This window comes from Dendrobates tinctorius, unplaced genomic scaffold (genome assembly GCF_039654945.1).
Source record: "Dendrobates tinctorius isolate UK_male_01 unplaced genomic scaffold, ASM3965494v1 ptg000083l, whole genome shotgun sequence".
Classification (NCBI taxonomy): Eukaryota; Metazoa; Chordata; class Amphibia; order Anura; family Dendrobatidae; genus Dendrobates; species Dendrobates tinctorius.
The window spans coordinates 35,259,594-35,277,291 of record NW_027361751.1 but is presented as its reverse complement, the minus strand read 5'-3'; the positions used below and the strand labels follow the sequence as shown (position 1 = coordinate 35,277,291).

Sequence of the window (17,698 nt, the reverse complement as noted above, 5' to 3'; positions counted from 1 at the left end):
AGATTTAGTTGTCCTTGGTAGCCCAACAATCCAGCAGAATCGACAGGGCCTAGTACATACGATGGCAGCAGCATATTAATATTTAGTGACATTTCAGGGGGGCACTGCATACTTTGCATTAATGTGCAATAATTTTAAAGGTTTTTTTGTGATCTTTGCAGTTTGTACTATGGTGACAGCTATTTCATGTTTTTAAAACCAATTTCTTGACAACTGGTTGATTGCAATCTTGTCTTCGTTTGCGTGCTCATTTTACTTGTTTCTTCCTGACAGGCCTGAATGATCTATGCCCGGTCTCCCTGCTGTAATTTACAGCTACATTCAAGGGTTATCACTGAAGATCTCATGGTAATCCGGAAGTGAAGGAGATAGGAGCCGTACATTATAATGCTCCGATGACGACATACCGTGATAAAGTGAAGCCGCCATATACATTTATCAAAAATGTAAAACGGGATAGCACTAATGGTAATGCAATTATACATTGCAAATAAGCTGAGTGCCGTACAAACATTTTCTTAGCAAGCAGTGAAGGGTAGTTTGTAGTGATGGGCGAGTATACTCGTTGGCCGGTTTTTCCCCGAGCATGCTTGCGTGGTTTCCGGATATTTGGAAGTACTCGGAGATTTAGTTTCTGTTGCCACAGCTGCATGAATTGCGACTGCTAGACAGCCTGAATACATGTGTGAAATCACTAACAAACAGGCAAACCCTGCATGTATTCAGGCTGTCAAGTAGCTGCAAATCATACAGCTGCAGCGACAGAAACTAAATCTCCGAGCACTTCAAAATATCCAGAGACCACCCGAGCAACGAGTATACTCTCTCACTAGGTTTGGCATTTGCCATATATGTATGGCGACACAGTTCCTGCAGTGGCTTCATAAATATAATCTGGCTCTATATCTTTATATTTTTAATGTATTAATATTATTTTGGTATCAGCAGTCCTACTGTATATTCAGTTACAGTTGTGTGAGTTGAGGACATCAGCTATATCTATATGAGACTGCTGGACATCCCATTCCAAAACCACTTAAGGAAATATAGAGTCGAAGCCCTACTGCAAGCATTAAAGGGTTATTCTCATGTTTCAAAGTTATCCTCTAGCCATATAATAGGGGAAACCTTCCTGAATGGTGGGGGGTCCATCCGCTGAAACCACCACCGATAGTGAGAACCTGCGGTCTGAAGAGCCCCACATGAATGGAACAGTGGCGGATCATGTGCACCGTTGCTCCATTCATCCGTAATTGGATTGCTGGAAATAGCCAAATGCAGCGCTCAGCTGGTTTTCAGTACTTCCATAAAGATGAATGGAGCTGCTGTGCACATGATCAACCACCGTTCCATTCACATGACTGTTTTTTGGGATCGATGGGGGTCCCAACAGTTGGAGTCCCAGTGATCAGGAAGGAATGGATAGTGAATATCGCAGGTGCTGGGGCCCTGAGCCAGTGGCGACACCGGAACCTGGCCCCCATAGCGCGCCGGTGTCCCTGCCTGCTCAAGACACAGACACCTGGCCCCCAGCGACGAGAGGTGAGTATGTCATTTTTTTTTTAATCGCAGCAGAAGCATATGGGTCATATATATCTATGGAGCATCTTATGGGGCCATCAACCTTTATGGAGTAGCATATGGGGCATATTATTCTATGGAGCATCTTATGGGGCCATCAACCATTATGGAGCAGCATATTATTCTATGGAGCATCTTATGGGGCCATCAACCTTTATGGAGCAGCATATGGGGCATATTATTCTATGGAACATCTTATGGGGCCATCATTAACCTTTTATGCAGCATTATATGGGGCATATTTTAATATGGAGCCATGATTAAGCTTTGTGAAGCATTATATGGGACATATTTTTTGTATGGAGCATCTTATGGGGCATAGCGCACTGAATTGCTGGCTTTTCTAAAGGACACCGGTGCATATTTCTCGCAAGTCACACGCATGGTCCGTGTGTAATCCATTTTTTTCTCGCATCCATAGACTTGCATTGGCGAGTCTCGGACATAATACAGTGCAATCGCAGCATGTTGTGATTTCTTTCACATGTATAATACGATTTTTTTCGCATAGTGCTCGTCCGTATTCTACAGTAGTGTGACTTCGGCCTTAAACCTACCTACACAATAGAAAATTTATCCAACACCTATCTCTCCCGAGTCCCCCATACACTTGGCTTCTCTATGAGACCATTGGAAAGTTGATATGCTGGGTCCTTTTCTCTCTTGACATGACCTGTTCGGGAAGAGGTGGGAAGTCTCCATACACATTAAGTACCTCCTCCTGATATAGTTGGGTTCTGACAACTTTAGTCTACTGAACACCCTCCCCTTAGTGAATACAAGGGGTTCGCATGATAACGCGGCTCCCATAACTATTAATTTGATGGTGTTCAGATGGTTTGTTAAGCTCTGGTTTACAAAGAGTTAATGTTTCAGTAAGCTGTGATATTTCATCAGCAGGTTCCCTGTTGTCAGGCAGATTTGGCTTCCAGCTCTTTTTTTTAACCTGTTTTGATTGGCTAACAGAGTATGAGCAGGAAGAACTTGTTATATAATCAGCTATGTGAGACAGTTACCTCAGTTTACCTCAAGAAGATTTCAAGATAAGTGTCACGGGGCAGTTGGGACAAAGCAGGAGACGTGGAACCTGGGCCCCTGAACTGCCCCTCAGGCTAAGGGGGTGCCCTGACTCTCCTTAACTTGGGGGTACACTTGAAGGTAGTGAGGCCCAAGTCCCAGACCTGTCCCTATCTCCTGTTTAGCCCTGAGCTAAACCACCAACCCCCTCCCCAGGAGGTGAGACAGGGAATAAAGTGAACTGCACCCAATAACACACAAAGGAAAATAAAACAGACACCACGGGGAAAAAGCAACTAAAACCCAAAACTTAGCTTTGCTCTGCTGCAAAAGCTCCAAGCAACAGAGAAAGGATCCAAACAGCATCCAGCAGCAACACCACTGCTCCAGACAAGCTGAACCCCCTCTCCACCAGGCAGGTCCAGTCTTCACCACGGTTGGATAACAAATGAGCAATATTACCAACAGTGATTTACTGCACATGACGACCTTTTATAGGAAGGTGGGGGGGAGTAGTAATCACATGTTGGTTAATTCAAACGTGTAGTAACCCCAGCGGCCACCGGGGGGAAAAAAGGGAAAAGGTTTCTATAAGAATCCACATTCTGCCACGGCTCCAAAAATGGACCGTGACAGTACCCCTCTTTCAATGAGGGGCCTCTGGACCCTCAACACTGCACCTCACCCGAAAAACACCTACAGTGCGGACGCCTAGGTCCACCAGAGTTCACCTCAGCGACCACCTGACTCGCAGGTTTATGGAAAACGTGGGCAGATGGAAATGGCAATGTATGCTCCGGAGGCACCACAAATCTCCAGAGCGCCGACATGGGGAACGAGTTGTATATGGGCATAATTGGGGGTAACTCCAGCTGGTAAGTCTCCGGGCCAAGGATGGCCGACACCCGATACGGCCCGATCACCCGAGAACTCCAGACCCCAGTAACACACTTCCACTGGATGTTTTTTGTGGCCACCCATACATACTCGTTCACACACAGGTCCGGACCTGAACGTTTATTACCATTTATGCGTTTGCCACAAACTGGTGAACTCTTCAAGGGACTGACAGCAGAGGCGTCCCCCTGTGTCTTCATACTCACACCCCCACAATGCTCAGAAGGAGTCAGCAATCTCCTCCGACCCCTCCTCCTATGAGGACTCTGACACTCAGGGTTAGCATGTGGTGAGGGTAGAGACTTGCCCCTACTCCCTGGCAGCACCTCTGCTGCCCCCACTGGAGAAGGGGATGGTTGTAGAAAGACGGCAGAGACAGTAGCCCCTGGGCAGCAGCCCTCACACGACTGATCCCAGCTGACTACTTCCCTAGACCGCCAATCTATGACCGGGTTGTGTTTTTCTAACCAAGGGAGGCCTAAAACGATAGGTGATGGCATTCCCCCCAAGACGTAGCATGACAGGGACTCTTCATGCTGAGTCCCTATGCGCAGATGTATATTTTTTACGACTTGAGTCAACCTCCCCTGGATCAGTGGGATGGAGTCAATGGCCTGGACGCTTAGTGGTTTAGCCAGCGTCCTACACTTCAGGCCATGTGTCTGGAGAAAATGAGCATGCACCAGATTGACTCCCGCTCCACTGTCCACAAACACCGGTATGCCCTCAGGTACCCTGCCAACCACCACCTCTGCTGACATAGTACACTGAGAGGGAAAAATGAAGGAAATATACACTCCCTGGTCGCCTCCCTCCACTCGACCAGGGGAGCGCGGCTCCTTAGATGGTACAGAAGATTTGGCATGCGCTGGGCAGACCCTGAAAACATGACCAGTCTGTCCACAGCTAAAACATGCCCCCACATCACGACGATACGCAGGCAACACCGCTGGGGAACCAACTCCTCCCACCTGCCTGGGCTCATCCACCAGCACCTGTGAGTCCTCCTCCTCAGCAAGGACCCCAGGGGGCATATTCGCCAAAGCCACAAAAAACTCATCCACCAACCGTAGAGATGGTGAATCGGCCGGCAGGGAGAAGGCCCAGGATAGGAGATTACCTTCAAGGAGGGCTATAATGAATCCCACCTGCCGTACCTCACTCCCTAATGAACGAGGGCGGAGCCTGAAGTGTAGCTTGCACGCCTCCTGAAAAAGCAAAAAATTCTCTCTCCCTCCAGAAAACCTGTCTGGGAGAGCTAACTTGGGCTCTGGTTGAGCCTGCATCTGAGCTGAGGCCCCATACCCCTCCCACTGCTGCAGCTGCACCACACCACACAGCACCCCACGCTCCTTAGTGAGGGTCTGCAGCAATTGGAGACAGGTCTGCATTAGGGCCAAGGCTCACCAGGAAAAAATGGGTGGGTTGGTAATAATGTCACGGGGCAGTTGGGACAAAGCAGGAGACGTGGAACCTGGGCCCCTGAACTGCCCCTCAGGCTAAGGGGGTGCCCTGACTCTCCTTAACTTGGGGGTACACTTGAAGGTAGTGAGGCCCAAGTCCCAGACCTGTCCCTATCTCCTGTTTAGCCCTGAGCTAAACCACCAACCCCCTCCCCAGGAGGTGAGACAGGGAATAAAGTGAACTGCACCCAATAACACACAAAGGAAAATAAAACAGACACCACGGGGTTAAAGCAACTAAAACCCAAAACTTAGCTTTGCTCTGCTGCAAAAGCTCCAAGCAACAGAGAAAGGATCCAAACAGCATCCAGCAGCAACTCCACTGCTCCAGACAAGCTGAACCCCCTCTCCACCAGGCAGGTCCAGTCGTCAACACGTTTGGATAACAAATGAACGATATTACCAACAGTGATTTACTGCACATGACGACCTTTTATAGGAAGGTGGGGGGAGTAGTGATCATCTGTTGGTTAATTCAAACGTGTAGTAACCCCAGCGGCCACCGGGGGAAAAAAGGGAAAAGGTTTCTATACGAATCCACATTCTGCCACGGCTCTAAAAATGGACGGTGACAATAAGCAGGAAGGAGATGGATTCACTACTTCAGCAGTTACTTATGAGGCAACGCAAGAACTCCAGCGAAGCCGGTCCACGTCATCAGACACAGACGCCGGCACGTCAGTGAGGCGACGGGGAGGAGCACCTGGGGAAACAGCGGTGAATTTGAACTTACCGGAGACATCTAGCAGCGGCAGGCGTAAAAGAGCTGCAGCGGCCCAGGGAACCCCAGTACAAGCCAGGCAGCGCTCAGCAGCGGTCTGTGCAAATGAAGACAGCGAGGCTGTGGCTGCTGCTTTATCATGGAGAGCAGTCTCGACGGCAATGGATACCGAAGTATGCCAGGAATCATCTCCTCAGCAGCATTCGCCTGCCGTTACAGGCTTGAGTGCCGAAGATTCCTTGGACCCGGTCGACACACAGGATCAGAGGGGTGAGATTTTTAATGTCCCTTTATCTACCCATTGTATGCTAATTTGAAGTGTTTGGTTAAAGAAGTGTTAAGGTACTGTCACACTTAGCGATGTACCAGCGATCCCGACCAGCAATATGACACGGTCAGGATCGCTGGTGCATCGCTAAGTGGTCGCTAGTGAGCTGCCACACAGGCAGATCTCACTAGCGACATCGCTGGGGACGGGGGTCGCTACTTACCTGTCACACCAGGCGATCCTGCGTCCTCCCGCCCGGCTCCACGCGTCGCTTGTCCTCACAGCAGGAAGCGCCGCAGGAAGCTGACGACGAGAAACAGTCCAGCCTGTTCTCGCGCGATCAGCGATAACCAGCGGGGGAGCCGGTCGTAGGTAAGTATCACACACAGCGATATCGCTAGCAATATCGCTATAACGTCACTAGTTATAGCGATATTGCTAGCGATATCTCTTAGTGTGACATGCCCTTTAGGTGAATGTATGTCTGCAGGAACAGCCCCAGTGTTACGCCCTCATTAGGTTGCAGCCAGCAGCAGAGTAGTTGTAAAAACAGGGCTGCTAGAAGTCCTGTTAAAAGAATCTCTGTCATGTGAGATGTCCCCACTTGGTTTCCATATTAATATGTCAGTAAAAGAACAAATTTGGCACGGGGAATACATTGATATTTTCTCCCTTTTATCGTCAATTAAAGAACAATATCATAGATATGAAAGAAAAGATGAACCGGAAGAAAAGAAACGGGTGGTTATTCAGAGGTCATTTAATAGCTGGCTTCAAGCATTTGCTATCTATGCTGCTGTACTGGGTGAAAAACACCCTTCGTTATGTTCGGGGCTGTTTCAGCATTTAGATTCAATTTTGGATGCATATCGGAGCTTTGGGGGCATGTCATGGTTACAATATGACGAAGCATTTCGTCAAAAATTAGCCATGCACCCTAACCTATCATGGGGTAAAAAAGACCTGGGATTATGGCTAATTTTGATGTTGCCCCAGAAGTTCCCATCATATAAGCAGAATATGTCTACACCTAGTAAAAAATTGGTGTGTTTTGCATTCAATGAATCAAGCTGTAAGTGGGCTGCAAACTGTCGTTTTCGCCATGAGTGCTCGTTTTGCGGGGGTACACATGCAATGTTTAGATGCTTCAAACGTCAGTCACAAAATGGTCAACAAGGACCCAATAAAGATGCACTTTCAAAGAGCGCTGACTCCAGTGAAGTCACAAAATATGGTCCCATGGTTAGAAATGTACCCAGACACGGAGAGTAGTTACCTGCTGAAAAATGGTTTCTGTAATGGATTTTTTGTTCCAACATTTTCAGGTACTGGTTGCAAACAATGGAACAATTTGCGATCAGCGTTAGATTATCCAATGATAGTCGAGGAAAAAATATTAAAAGAGATTGAAGCAGGTAGAGGGCCCATTTGACTCTCCTCCGTTTGATAATTTCAGGGTCTCTCCATTGGGCTTAGGGTACCGTTACACCTAGCGATGCACCAGCGATCCCGACTAGCGATTTGACGCGGTCAGGATCGCTGGTGCATCGCTAGGTGGTCGCTAGTGAGCTGCCACACAGGCAGATCTCACCAGCGACATAGCGGTGGTCGAGGATCGCTACTTACCTGTCAGACGCGGCGATCCTGCGTCCTCCTGCCCGGCTCCACGCGTCGCTTGTCGGCACCACAGGAAGCGCCGCAGGAAGTGGCCGACGAGGAATGATCCAGGAGCTTCTCGCGCGACCAGCGATAACCAGCGGGGGAGCCGGTCGGAGGTAAGTATCACATGCAGCGATATCGCTAGCAATATCACTGCTACGTCACAAAATCGGTGACTTTACAGCGATATTGCTAGCGATATCGCAGTGTGTAACGGGGGCTTTAGTTCCTAAAAAAGAGGTAGGTTCGTTTAGACTGATTCATCACTTATCGTCTCCCATAGGAAGTTCCCTAAACGATGAAGTGGATACGGAAATTTGTTCAGTGAAGTACACTTCGTTTGATGTTGCAGTGGAGTTTCTGCAAAGTTTTGGTCACAAGTCATTGCTAGCAAAATCTGACATAAAAGCTGGGTTCAGGTTGTTACCAGTTCATCCGAGACGTTTCAATTCCCTTGGCTTTTGTTTTAAATATCTTTTTTTTTTTTGATAAATGTCTCCCTATGGGGTTTTCAATATCTTGTTATTATCTTGAGACGTTTTCAACTTTTCTTCAATGGGTAGTGGAGTTCAAATCAAAAGGAGTAGTGCATTATCTTGATGATTTCTTGTTTATTGGTCCCAGAGATTCTGACGTTTGTTTTGCTTTGATGGATACGTTTGTTAAAGTTTGTGAGCATTTTGGAATACCTATTGCAGAAGAAAAAAACCGTGTCTCCTTGTACTTCTTTGGAATTTTTGGGTATTCTGATAGATACTGAATCTATGACATGCTCTCTCCCTGCTGAAAAGATTGACAAAATTTGTTATATGATTAATCTGTTTTTGTCGAAGGAAAAAGTTTTATTGAAAAATTTGCAGTCGTTATTAGGTTCCTTGAACTTTGCCTTAAAAATCATACCCATGGGTAGGGTTTTTTCGAGAAGGCTATACGATGCCACAGCAGGTAACCTTGCGCCTAATTCACACCTGAGATTAGGTAGTGAGCTTAAGGAGGATTTAAAAACTTGGTTGTCATTCCTATCTAAATTTAATGGCAAGACAATGTGGCAGACCCCGTCTGTATTTGCCGAAGATTTGGATTTGTATATTTTTACGGACGAATCAGAAGGTTTTGGTTTATCTTTTAAATCGCACTGGTCGGCAAACAGATGGCCTAGTTCTTGGTCTTACAGTAATATTATTAAGAAGGGAGCAATTTTAGACCTTTTCACCATATATGTAGCCATTCTTTTGTGGGGACCTAGCCTTTGCAATAAGCGTATATTATTTCGTTCTAACAACCAGGGTTTGGTTTTTATGTTAAATACATTTTCGGATGAAAACAGACGGGCTAACCAGATTCTTAGGCTGTTAGTTCTTGCCCGTATGGACTGTAATATCTGGTTAAAAGCGTCATTTTCAAATGAGTTAATTAATGATTGTGCTAAACTTATTTGTCACCGCCAGTGGTCAAAGTTTTTGGAGCATGCTCCCGGAGCTGACAAAGAAGGAACGATTTGCCCAGAGAATATATGGGACATAGCACAAGTCTAATTCAATATTTTATTGGAAAGTCCTTGGCTGAAAAAACTTGGTCCGAGTATTCGGGCACTTGGAATGTATGGATAAGATTTTGTACAGCAAACGGTTACTCATATAACGAGGCTAAGGAAGAAACAGCTCTGAAATTTGCGGAGCATTTGGTTTTGAATGGTCTGTCTTATTCAGCGTTAGCAAAACACATTGCTGGTGTTTCATTTTTCCTTAAAACTTTGGGCAAGAAACCGTTGAATGACAATTTCTTGATGAAACAATTGTTAAAAGGATTCAGAAGGGCTAATTTAAACAGGATGATCGTCATCCCATATCATTTCGCTTGCTAAAAGACATTTGCGTGTCTCTCCCATCGGCTTGCGACAATTTTGAAGAAAGTTGTTTGTTTTCAGCAACATTTGCATTAGCATTTTTTGCAGCTCTTCGTGTCGGGGAAATAGTTTCTCAGTCAAAAAATTCACCTTCTGGCCTGTTAATGGAGGATATAAAGGTATTTGAATCCTCTGTCGTTTTATTTATAAAAAGGTCAAGAACGGATCAGTTAGGAAGAGGAGCTTCGGTTAGTTTATCTGCCATCTCGGATTCAGTCATTTGTCCAGTCTCGAATGTGAAGAGATGGCTTAGCATGAGACAAAGTTTAGAAGGTCCATTTTTCATTCACCGCAATAGTACACCGGTGACTGTTTTTCAATTTAATTTTATTTTAAAAAAATGTCTGATCCAATTGGGTTTGAAAAATGTTAAAATCACGTTGCACTCTTTTCGTATTGGAGCAGCAACGGAAGCGGCTAGGTTGGGTTTTCAAGACAATAATATAATGAAAATTGGAAGGTGGGAATTGAAAAGGTTCAAATTGTATGTTCGGCCAAATTTATATGAATGCTAACATCTTATTCATTTTGTAGGTCTGCTAATTGTGTGGCTCATCGGACACCCGTATATTTATTGGGCCGAAAAAAGAGCAACGATGCGGTGCTATACAGAGAATCTCTCATTTAATACTTCATCCCTCCACATTTTTTGGTTTAGCAGAAGAGGAATGTTATGGAAGAATTTGATTGGATTTATGCAACAGCTGTCAAAGAGTCATCCGTATCCTGATTTAATAATTTTGTATTTAGGGGGTAACGATTTAGGTAAAGTTAACACTCTCGATTCATTAGCCTTCATGAGGAAGGATTTGAGTTTACTAAAAATGGAATTTTTTAAATCATTTTTTGTATTTTCAGAAATTGTCCCTAGATTGTTATGGGCAGAACACAATATGTTGTTTTTTGAAAAAATAAGAAAAAGGGTTAACAGGAGTATGAAGAGATTTATGGTTTTGATTGATGGATTTTCTTACAGTCACGTCGACTTGGAAGAAAAGATCCCCGGTAGGTACAGAAGGGACCTTGTGCACCTTTCAGATGTTGGCCTGGACATCTTTAACTTGGATCTCCAGGACATCATCGAAAAATGGCTGTGGCGTTTTGGGGGGGCCATGCATTAATGTGCACGGCGTGTGGATAATCTCCCTGTTTTAGGGAAGATTGGGTCATGACAGTAATAATTTTATTCAGTGATGGAGATATTTAATGGTTTTTAATGGTTATGATGAAATAAAATTGGTTGTTGAGTAACTCAAAATAAATGCCACAGCCATTTTATGCCAAACTTAGAACTCGGTGTCCTGTGTCCTTTTTTGTTATGTATGAGAGTGGGGCCTGTGTTATCATGTGTATGGAGGTTATGGAAAACAAATTCCCACTATTCCAGAATCCAGGTGACATGCACCCACTGCTGAGGCCTGGCAATGCACACGGTAGCCGTAAGAGAGTGTCCCGTGGAAATCCATTTAACAGCAATGCACAGTGTGGATCTCTGTGGTGAGTGATGCCATAGAGGATGGGAGATGTGTGCAAGTCATAGGTTTTACCGGAGTAGATCTAGCAGATGAAAAAAGTAATGAATGGGAGGTTCTATTCTAGGACAATGCTACTTTAAGGCCAAGTTCACACAAGCCATATAAAGAAATTGTGCGATTTTTATCCTGAAAAAATAATGATTTTTCATTTCTATTGTCATCAGTATGGCATCTATATAGCCTTCGCTTTCACACCTCAGCAGTGAATAAAATTTACGACACCAAATACAGTTTCCTACGCTGATTCATAAAGGATCAGATTTTTTTTTCCGCACCCATAAACTTAAAAAAGGTGTGTCTCATCCACATATACGGAAGACACTAGTGCATGCTGCAATGGTTCCAGTGGATATTCACTATGTGTAAAAAAAACCCCTGACATCTGAATAACATTGGTCTTAGCGCCGTTTGTGTGATGTGTTTTACACCGACAGCGCTGCGACCTAAAATACGATCGTGTGAACGGAGCGTCATGGCCGCAGAGCTCTTTTGGACCACTCATATTTAGGCCACGTTCACATTATCAGTATTCGGTCAGTATTTTACCTCAGTATCTGTAAGCCAAACCCAGGAGGGGAACAATCAGAGGAAAAGGATAATAGAAACACGTCACCACTTCTGGATTTATCACCGCTCCAGGGTTCAGATTACAAATACTGAGGTAAAATACTGACCGAATACTGAATGTGTGAACGTGGCCTAAGAAGATCACACGGCAGTTTGATTGATTTTTACTCATTTGTTCTCAATAGTTGTAAGCAAAACACCTGAACTGAATAATGAGGAGGGAGGGTTCACTTACTTTGGGCATATATGACACATAATTTACCATTCAGCCTGCTTTCTTCACAGACCAATGTAGAAGGTTAAAGCTTTGCCTGAGAGTCTGCAGCTGATAACACAACATGGACTCCCATAGGACTCAGTGACAGGCATTACCATGGAGAGTGAAGGGCGGACAAGAAATCACATCTTTTCGTATTTGAGGAAGAGTTTGACATTGAGATATACAAGACCATATAGATATTATGGGAAACCCCAAACATGAGCATCATCTAAAGAATGTAATAAGCAGCATACAGAGCAGATAACTATGGAGGGCCTGTCCTGTCCTCGTATTTCGCGGGAGCCCATGGATATAAAAGGGGAATGGTGCAATGCTTCATTTCCACAGTGGTGGCGCTGTAGAGAAATTTAAGATTCGTAGTTTGACTCCCCAATGGATTACAGCTGATCACTGGGGGTCCGGGCTATGGGATTCTTGTAAGAGGAGGGAATTCTGCAGTCCATTGTGAAGGTTACGAATATGGAAAGAATGCTATATTGGGTATAACTGTAATCACACCATCATTTTCAGTCTGAAGTGCACACAGATATAAAAATGGTCATCAGATGATTCATTGACCAGGCTTCAGCTGCAGTCAGTCATCACGGATGGGGAGTTGGAATCCTCACATTTCTATATAATGTAGATTTTGATAGTTGTTAAAATAGTACAAAATCTACCCAACAATGAACACCCGATGCCATTACTGCCCCGGTAGAGGGAAATGCCAGAGATCACTTCATCACTCATTTACTCGCTGGTAATAATACACCTTGTGGATCCCAAATCCATCCCTTGCACATCAGATACAGCCACTATGTAGATAGTTAGGAGCTGTCAGTTCTTCTGGCTGGTAAGTAAAATGTCTTAGTGTTATTGTGTTCTTATACATGGCAGTATAGACTGTTGTATTGCCAAGACTGTATACAATGCTGATAGATACTAGGCAGATGATATTGATCCTAGGACACTCTCTGCATAATTATACAGTAACTACATAAAATATCACGGGCATAACTTGCCCGGTCATGCATAAGTCACAACATAGTTTATTTACTGTAGCAGTTACAGAAAAGCTGCACAACAAACTCAGCTCTGCTACATCTCTAACCGGAATCTGGTTGTCTACAGCTTTAGTTTAGCAGACAATGACAAGCCTTAGCCTGGTGTAAGTTCTTTATACACTGGGACATATTTGTAACTGTTCACCACATTTTCAGAACTACTGTAAATACTAATGTGTGCACGTCACCTGATAGCATTGTGTAGTATTGTGCACATCACCTGATTGCAGTGTGTGGTATTGTGCACGTCACCTGATTGCATTGTGTGGTATTGTGCACATCACCTGCTTGCATTGTGTGGTATTGTGCACATCACCTGCTTGCAGTGTGTAGTATTGTGCACATCACCTGCTTGCAGTGTGTGGTATTGTGCACATCACCTGCTTGCAGTGTGTGGTATTGTGCACATCACCTGCTTGCAGTGTGTGGTATTGTGCACATCACCTGCTTGCAGTGTGTGGTATTGTGCACATCACCTGCTTGCAGTGTGTGGTATTGTGCACATCACCTGCTTGCAGTGTGTGGTATTGTGCACATCACCTGCTTGCAGTGTGTGGTATTGTGCACATCACCTGCTTGCAGTGTGTGGTATTGTGCACATCACCTGCTTGCAGTGTGTGGTATTGTGCACATCACCTGCTTGCGGTGTGTGGTATTGTGCACATCACCTGCTTGCGGTGTGTGGTATTGTGCACAGCACCTGATTGCGGTGTGTGGTATTGTGCACAGCACCTGATTGCGGTGTGTGGTATTGTGCACAGCACCTGATTGCGGTGTGTGGTATTGTGCACAGCACCTGATTGCGGTGTGTGGTATTGTGCACAGCACCTGATTGCGGTGTGTAGTATTGTGCTCACCTGATTGCAGTGTTTGGTATTGTGCTCAGCACCTGATTGCGGTGTGTGGTATTATGCACAGCACCTGATTGCGGTGTGTGGTATTGTGCACAGCACCTGATTGCGGTGTGTGGTATTTTGCACAGCACCTGATTTCAGCCTCTGTGTGATGTGATCTCAGTGGATTATTGCAGTCACACTGGCAACATATGTAGGGTTAATCTGCTGTGTGTGATGTGGAGCACGGTATACCCGGGGCTGATGGCACAGCACACCCTTCAGCTGTGGAGCAGGGTATGCCCGGGGCTGATGGCACAGCACACCCTTCAGCTGTGGAGCAGGGTATGCCCGGGGCTGATGGCACGGCACACCCTTCAGCTGTGGAGCAGGGTATGCCCGGGGCTGATGGCACAGCACACCCTTCAGCTGTGGAGCAGGGTACGCCCGGGGCTGATGGCACAGCACACCCTTCAGCTGTGGAGCAGGGTACACCCGGGGCAGATGGCACAGCACACCATTCAGCAGTGGAGCAGGGTACACCCGGGGCAGATGGCACAGCACACCCTTCAGCAGTGGAGCAGGGTACACCCGGGGCTGATGGCACAGCACACCCTCTTCAGCAGTGGAGCAGGGTACACCCGGGGCTGATGGCACAGCACACCCTTCAGCTATGGAGCAGGGTATGCCCGGGGCTGATGGAACAGCACACCCTTCAGCAGTGGAGCAGGGTACACCCGGGGCTGATGGCACAGCACACCCTTCAGCAGTGGAGCAGGGTACACCCGGGGCAGATGGCACAGCACACCCTTCAGCAGTGGAGCAGGGTACACCCGGGGCTGATGGCACAGCACACCCCTCAGCAGTGGAGCAGGGTACACCCGGGGCTGATGGCACAGCACACCCTTCAGCAGTGGAGCAGGGTATACCCGGGGCTGATGGCACAGCACACCCTTCAGCAGTGGAGCAGGGTATACCCGGGGCTGATGGCACAGCACACCCTTCAGCCCTGGAGCAGGGTACACCCGGGGCTGATGGCACAGCACACCCTTCAGCTGTGGAGCAGGGTATGCCCGGGGCTGATGGCACAGCACACCCTTCAGCAGTGGAGCAGGGTACACCCGGGGCTGATGGCACAGCACACCCTTCAGCAGTGGAGCAGGGTACACCCGGGGCTGATGGCACAGCACACCCTTCAGCTATGGAGCAGGGTATACCCGGGGCTGATGGCACAGCACACCCCTCAGCAGTGGAGCAGGGTACACCCGGGGCTGATGGCACAGCACACCCTTCAGCTGTGGAGCAGGGTATGCCCGGGGCTGATGGCACAGCACACCCTTCAGCTGTGGAGCAGGGTATGCCCGGGGCTGATGGCACAGCACACCCTTCAGCTGTGGAGCAGGGTATACCCGGGGCTGATGGCACAGCACACCCCTCAGCAGTGGAGCAGGGTATACCCGGGGCTGATTGCACAGCACACCCTCTTCAGCAGTGGAGCAGGGTATGCCCGGGGCTGATGGCACAGCACACCCCTCAGCAGTGGAGCAGGGTATGCCCGGGGCTGATGGCACAGCACACCCCTCAGCAGTGGAGCAGGGTATACCCGGGGCTGATGGCACAGCACACCCCTCAGCAGTGGAGCAGGGTACACCCGGGGCTGATGGCACAGCACACCCCTCAGCAGTGGAGCAGGGTATGCCCGGGGCTGATGGCACAGCACACCCCTCAGCAGTGGAGCAGGGTACACCCGGGGCTGATGGCACAGCACACCCCTCAGCAGTGGAGCAGGGTACACCCGGGGCTGATGGCACAGCACACCCCTCAGCAGTGGAGCAGGGTACACCCGGGGCTGATGGCACAGCACACCCCTCAGCCCTGGAGCAGGGTACACCCGGGGCTGATGGCACAGCACACATGGTCTCACCGACCTGCATGGGGGCTTCGTGTCTCATTCTGCCTTTAGTTCTCCCTTTGCTCTGAATCTGATCCAATCGGAGAAACGTCCCTCGTCGTCTGCGGCCAGATCCCGGCTCCCTTGCACAGTGAGCGCTCGGCTTTCCGATGGAAGATCAGCACCAGGAGCTGTCCACTGCCTTCATGTACTCCGCGCCTGTCAGCGCCTCTCCTGGTTCTTGTAGTCCTGGAGCCTCCTGCCTCCCCTAATGCATCACTGTGGCATATGCCTGGATAGAAACTACACCTCCCACAATGCAGCAGTGCACAGCTATCCACACTGGAAAAGTGAAAGATGCAATTGCCCCTTTAATGATCTGGATCTGGGGCTGTGCAGGGAGGGAGGATGATGCGAGTTATGGCCACTGTGATTGACATGCGATACATAGACAAAGAGGTACATACCTTCCCATAGAGCTCCATGTGATTGTGGCTGGCTGCAGGCTGTGAATGGGAAGGTGGCGTCAGCAGATCACCCAGCAGCTGGAGAGGACAGGGCTGTGTGCACAGGGCAGGCAGGACAAAGGCAGCAGCAGCAGGGCGCTCCTCACCCACAGGAAGTGTCTCGTTACAAGGCAAACACTACTCGGTCATTACCTCTGTCCCCAGCAGCAGAGGATGGACTGATCTCCCCACTACTCCCAGCAAAGCCATGAAGAGCCAGGGACACTCTGGGGGGCACTCTAAAAATCCCACAGAATCTCCAGCTGGACAGCCAGGCTGACCTGACCATTCATTGTGCTGGAAGCGGCCATTTAAAGGGACTCGTCATCAACACATCCTCCATGTAGAGTACAGCATCTCTGAGCAACTCAAATCACATTCACTAAAAGGTCTCCAAAAGTGAGCGCAAGAACACATGTTCCCCCCACAACCATGACGGTTTACGAGGCAACATGGCTGTGATGACCGGAGGGAGGGATGCATGTAGAAAATGACTGTGCTCAAAGAGAAGTATGGGTCCCATAACAATTCTCCAGCTCCTGATTGACACTTCACAATTGCTCTCCCAAAATGCACTGAGACAAATTCTGGTGACAGATTCTCTATAACAGTAGATGCATGGTGCTATTCAGTAAGGTGTTCACGGTGCATTAAAAATAGGGGGGCAGACTTTGTAATGTCTCAATCCTAAACATATCTAAAATGGCACTCCCACCAAGTCTTATTTATCCCCTTAATGTATTGCAGTCATCATATTATACAGCACTGTGTGCTTACAATTGCTCATTTTGCCTTTCTACCGAAATAATTCTTCTCTTTTTCCATTTGGTCTATGACATCATGTGGTTAAAAACTGACGAGCTGAATCCTTCTAAGCTCTATGTAGAAACAGCCCTGTGTGATACTGTCTGCTGAGCCGTGTATCTAATCCTATCCTGTGTGATACTGACTGCTGAGCTGTGTATCTAATCCTATCCTGTGTGTTACTGTCTGCTGAGCTGTGTATCTAATCCTATCCTGTGTGATACTGTCTGCTGAACCGTGTATCTAATACTATTCTGTGTGATACTGTCTGCTGAGCTGTGTATCTTATCCTATCCTGTGTGATACTGTCTGCTGAGCCATGTATCTTATCCTATCCTGTGTGTTACTGTCTGCTGAGCCATGTATCTAATCCTATCCTGTATGATACTGACTGGTGAGCCGTGTATCTAATCCTATCCTGTGTGATACTGTCTGCTGAGCCATGTATCTTATCCTATCCTGTGTGTTACTGTCTGCTGAGCCATGTATCTTATCCTATCCTGTGTGTTACTGTCTGCTGAGCCATGTATCTAATCCTATCCTGTATGATACTGACTGGTGAGCCGTGTATCTAATCCTATCCTGTGTGATACTGACTGCTGAGCTGTGTATCTAATCCTATCCTGTGTGTTACTGTCTGCTGAGCTGTGTATCTAATCCTATCCTGTGTGATACTGTCTGCTGAACCGTGTATCTAATACTATTCTGTGTGATACTGTCTGCTGAG

At 47.2% G+C, this 17,698-nt stretch overlaps 1 protein-coding gene across 2 annotated transcripts in view; it reads right to left on the bottom strand.

Annotated features, from left to right (window-relative positions):
- The window catches only part of LOC141097196 (ras-related protein Rab-3C), a 314,211-nt gene extending 297,851 nt beyond the window's left edge, over positions 1-16,360 (bottom strand). The window contains exon 1 of one of the 2 annotated variants that reach the window (XM_073584299.1): positions 16,129-16,360. In XM_073584299.1, the coding sequence (XP_073440400.1) occupies positions 16,129-16,146 (18 nt within the window). In that variant the 5' untranslated portion in view covers positions 16,147-16,360. Of the gene's footprint in view, positions 1-15,698; positions 15,960-16,128 lie in introns of those variants that run through there. The other variant, XM_073584298.1, reaches the window with a different exon arrangement.
- Between the last annotated feature and the right edge of the window lie 1,338 nt (positions 16,361-17,698).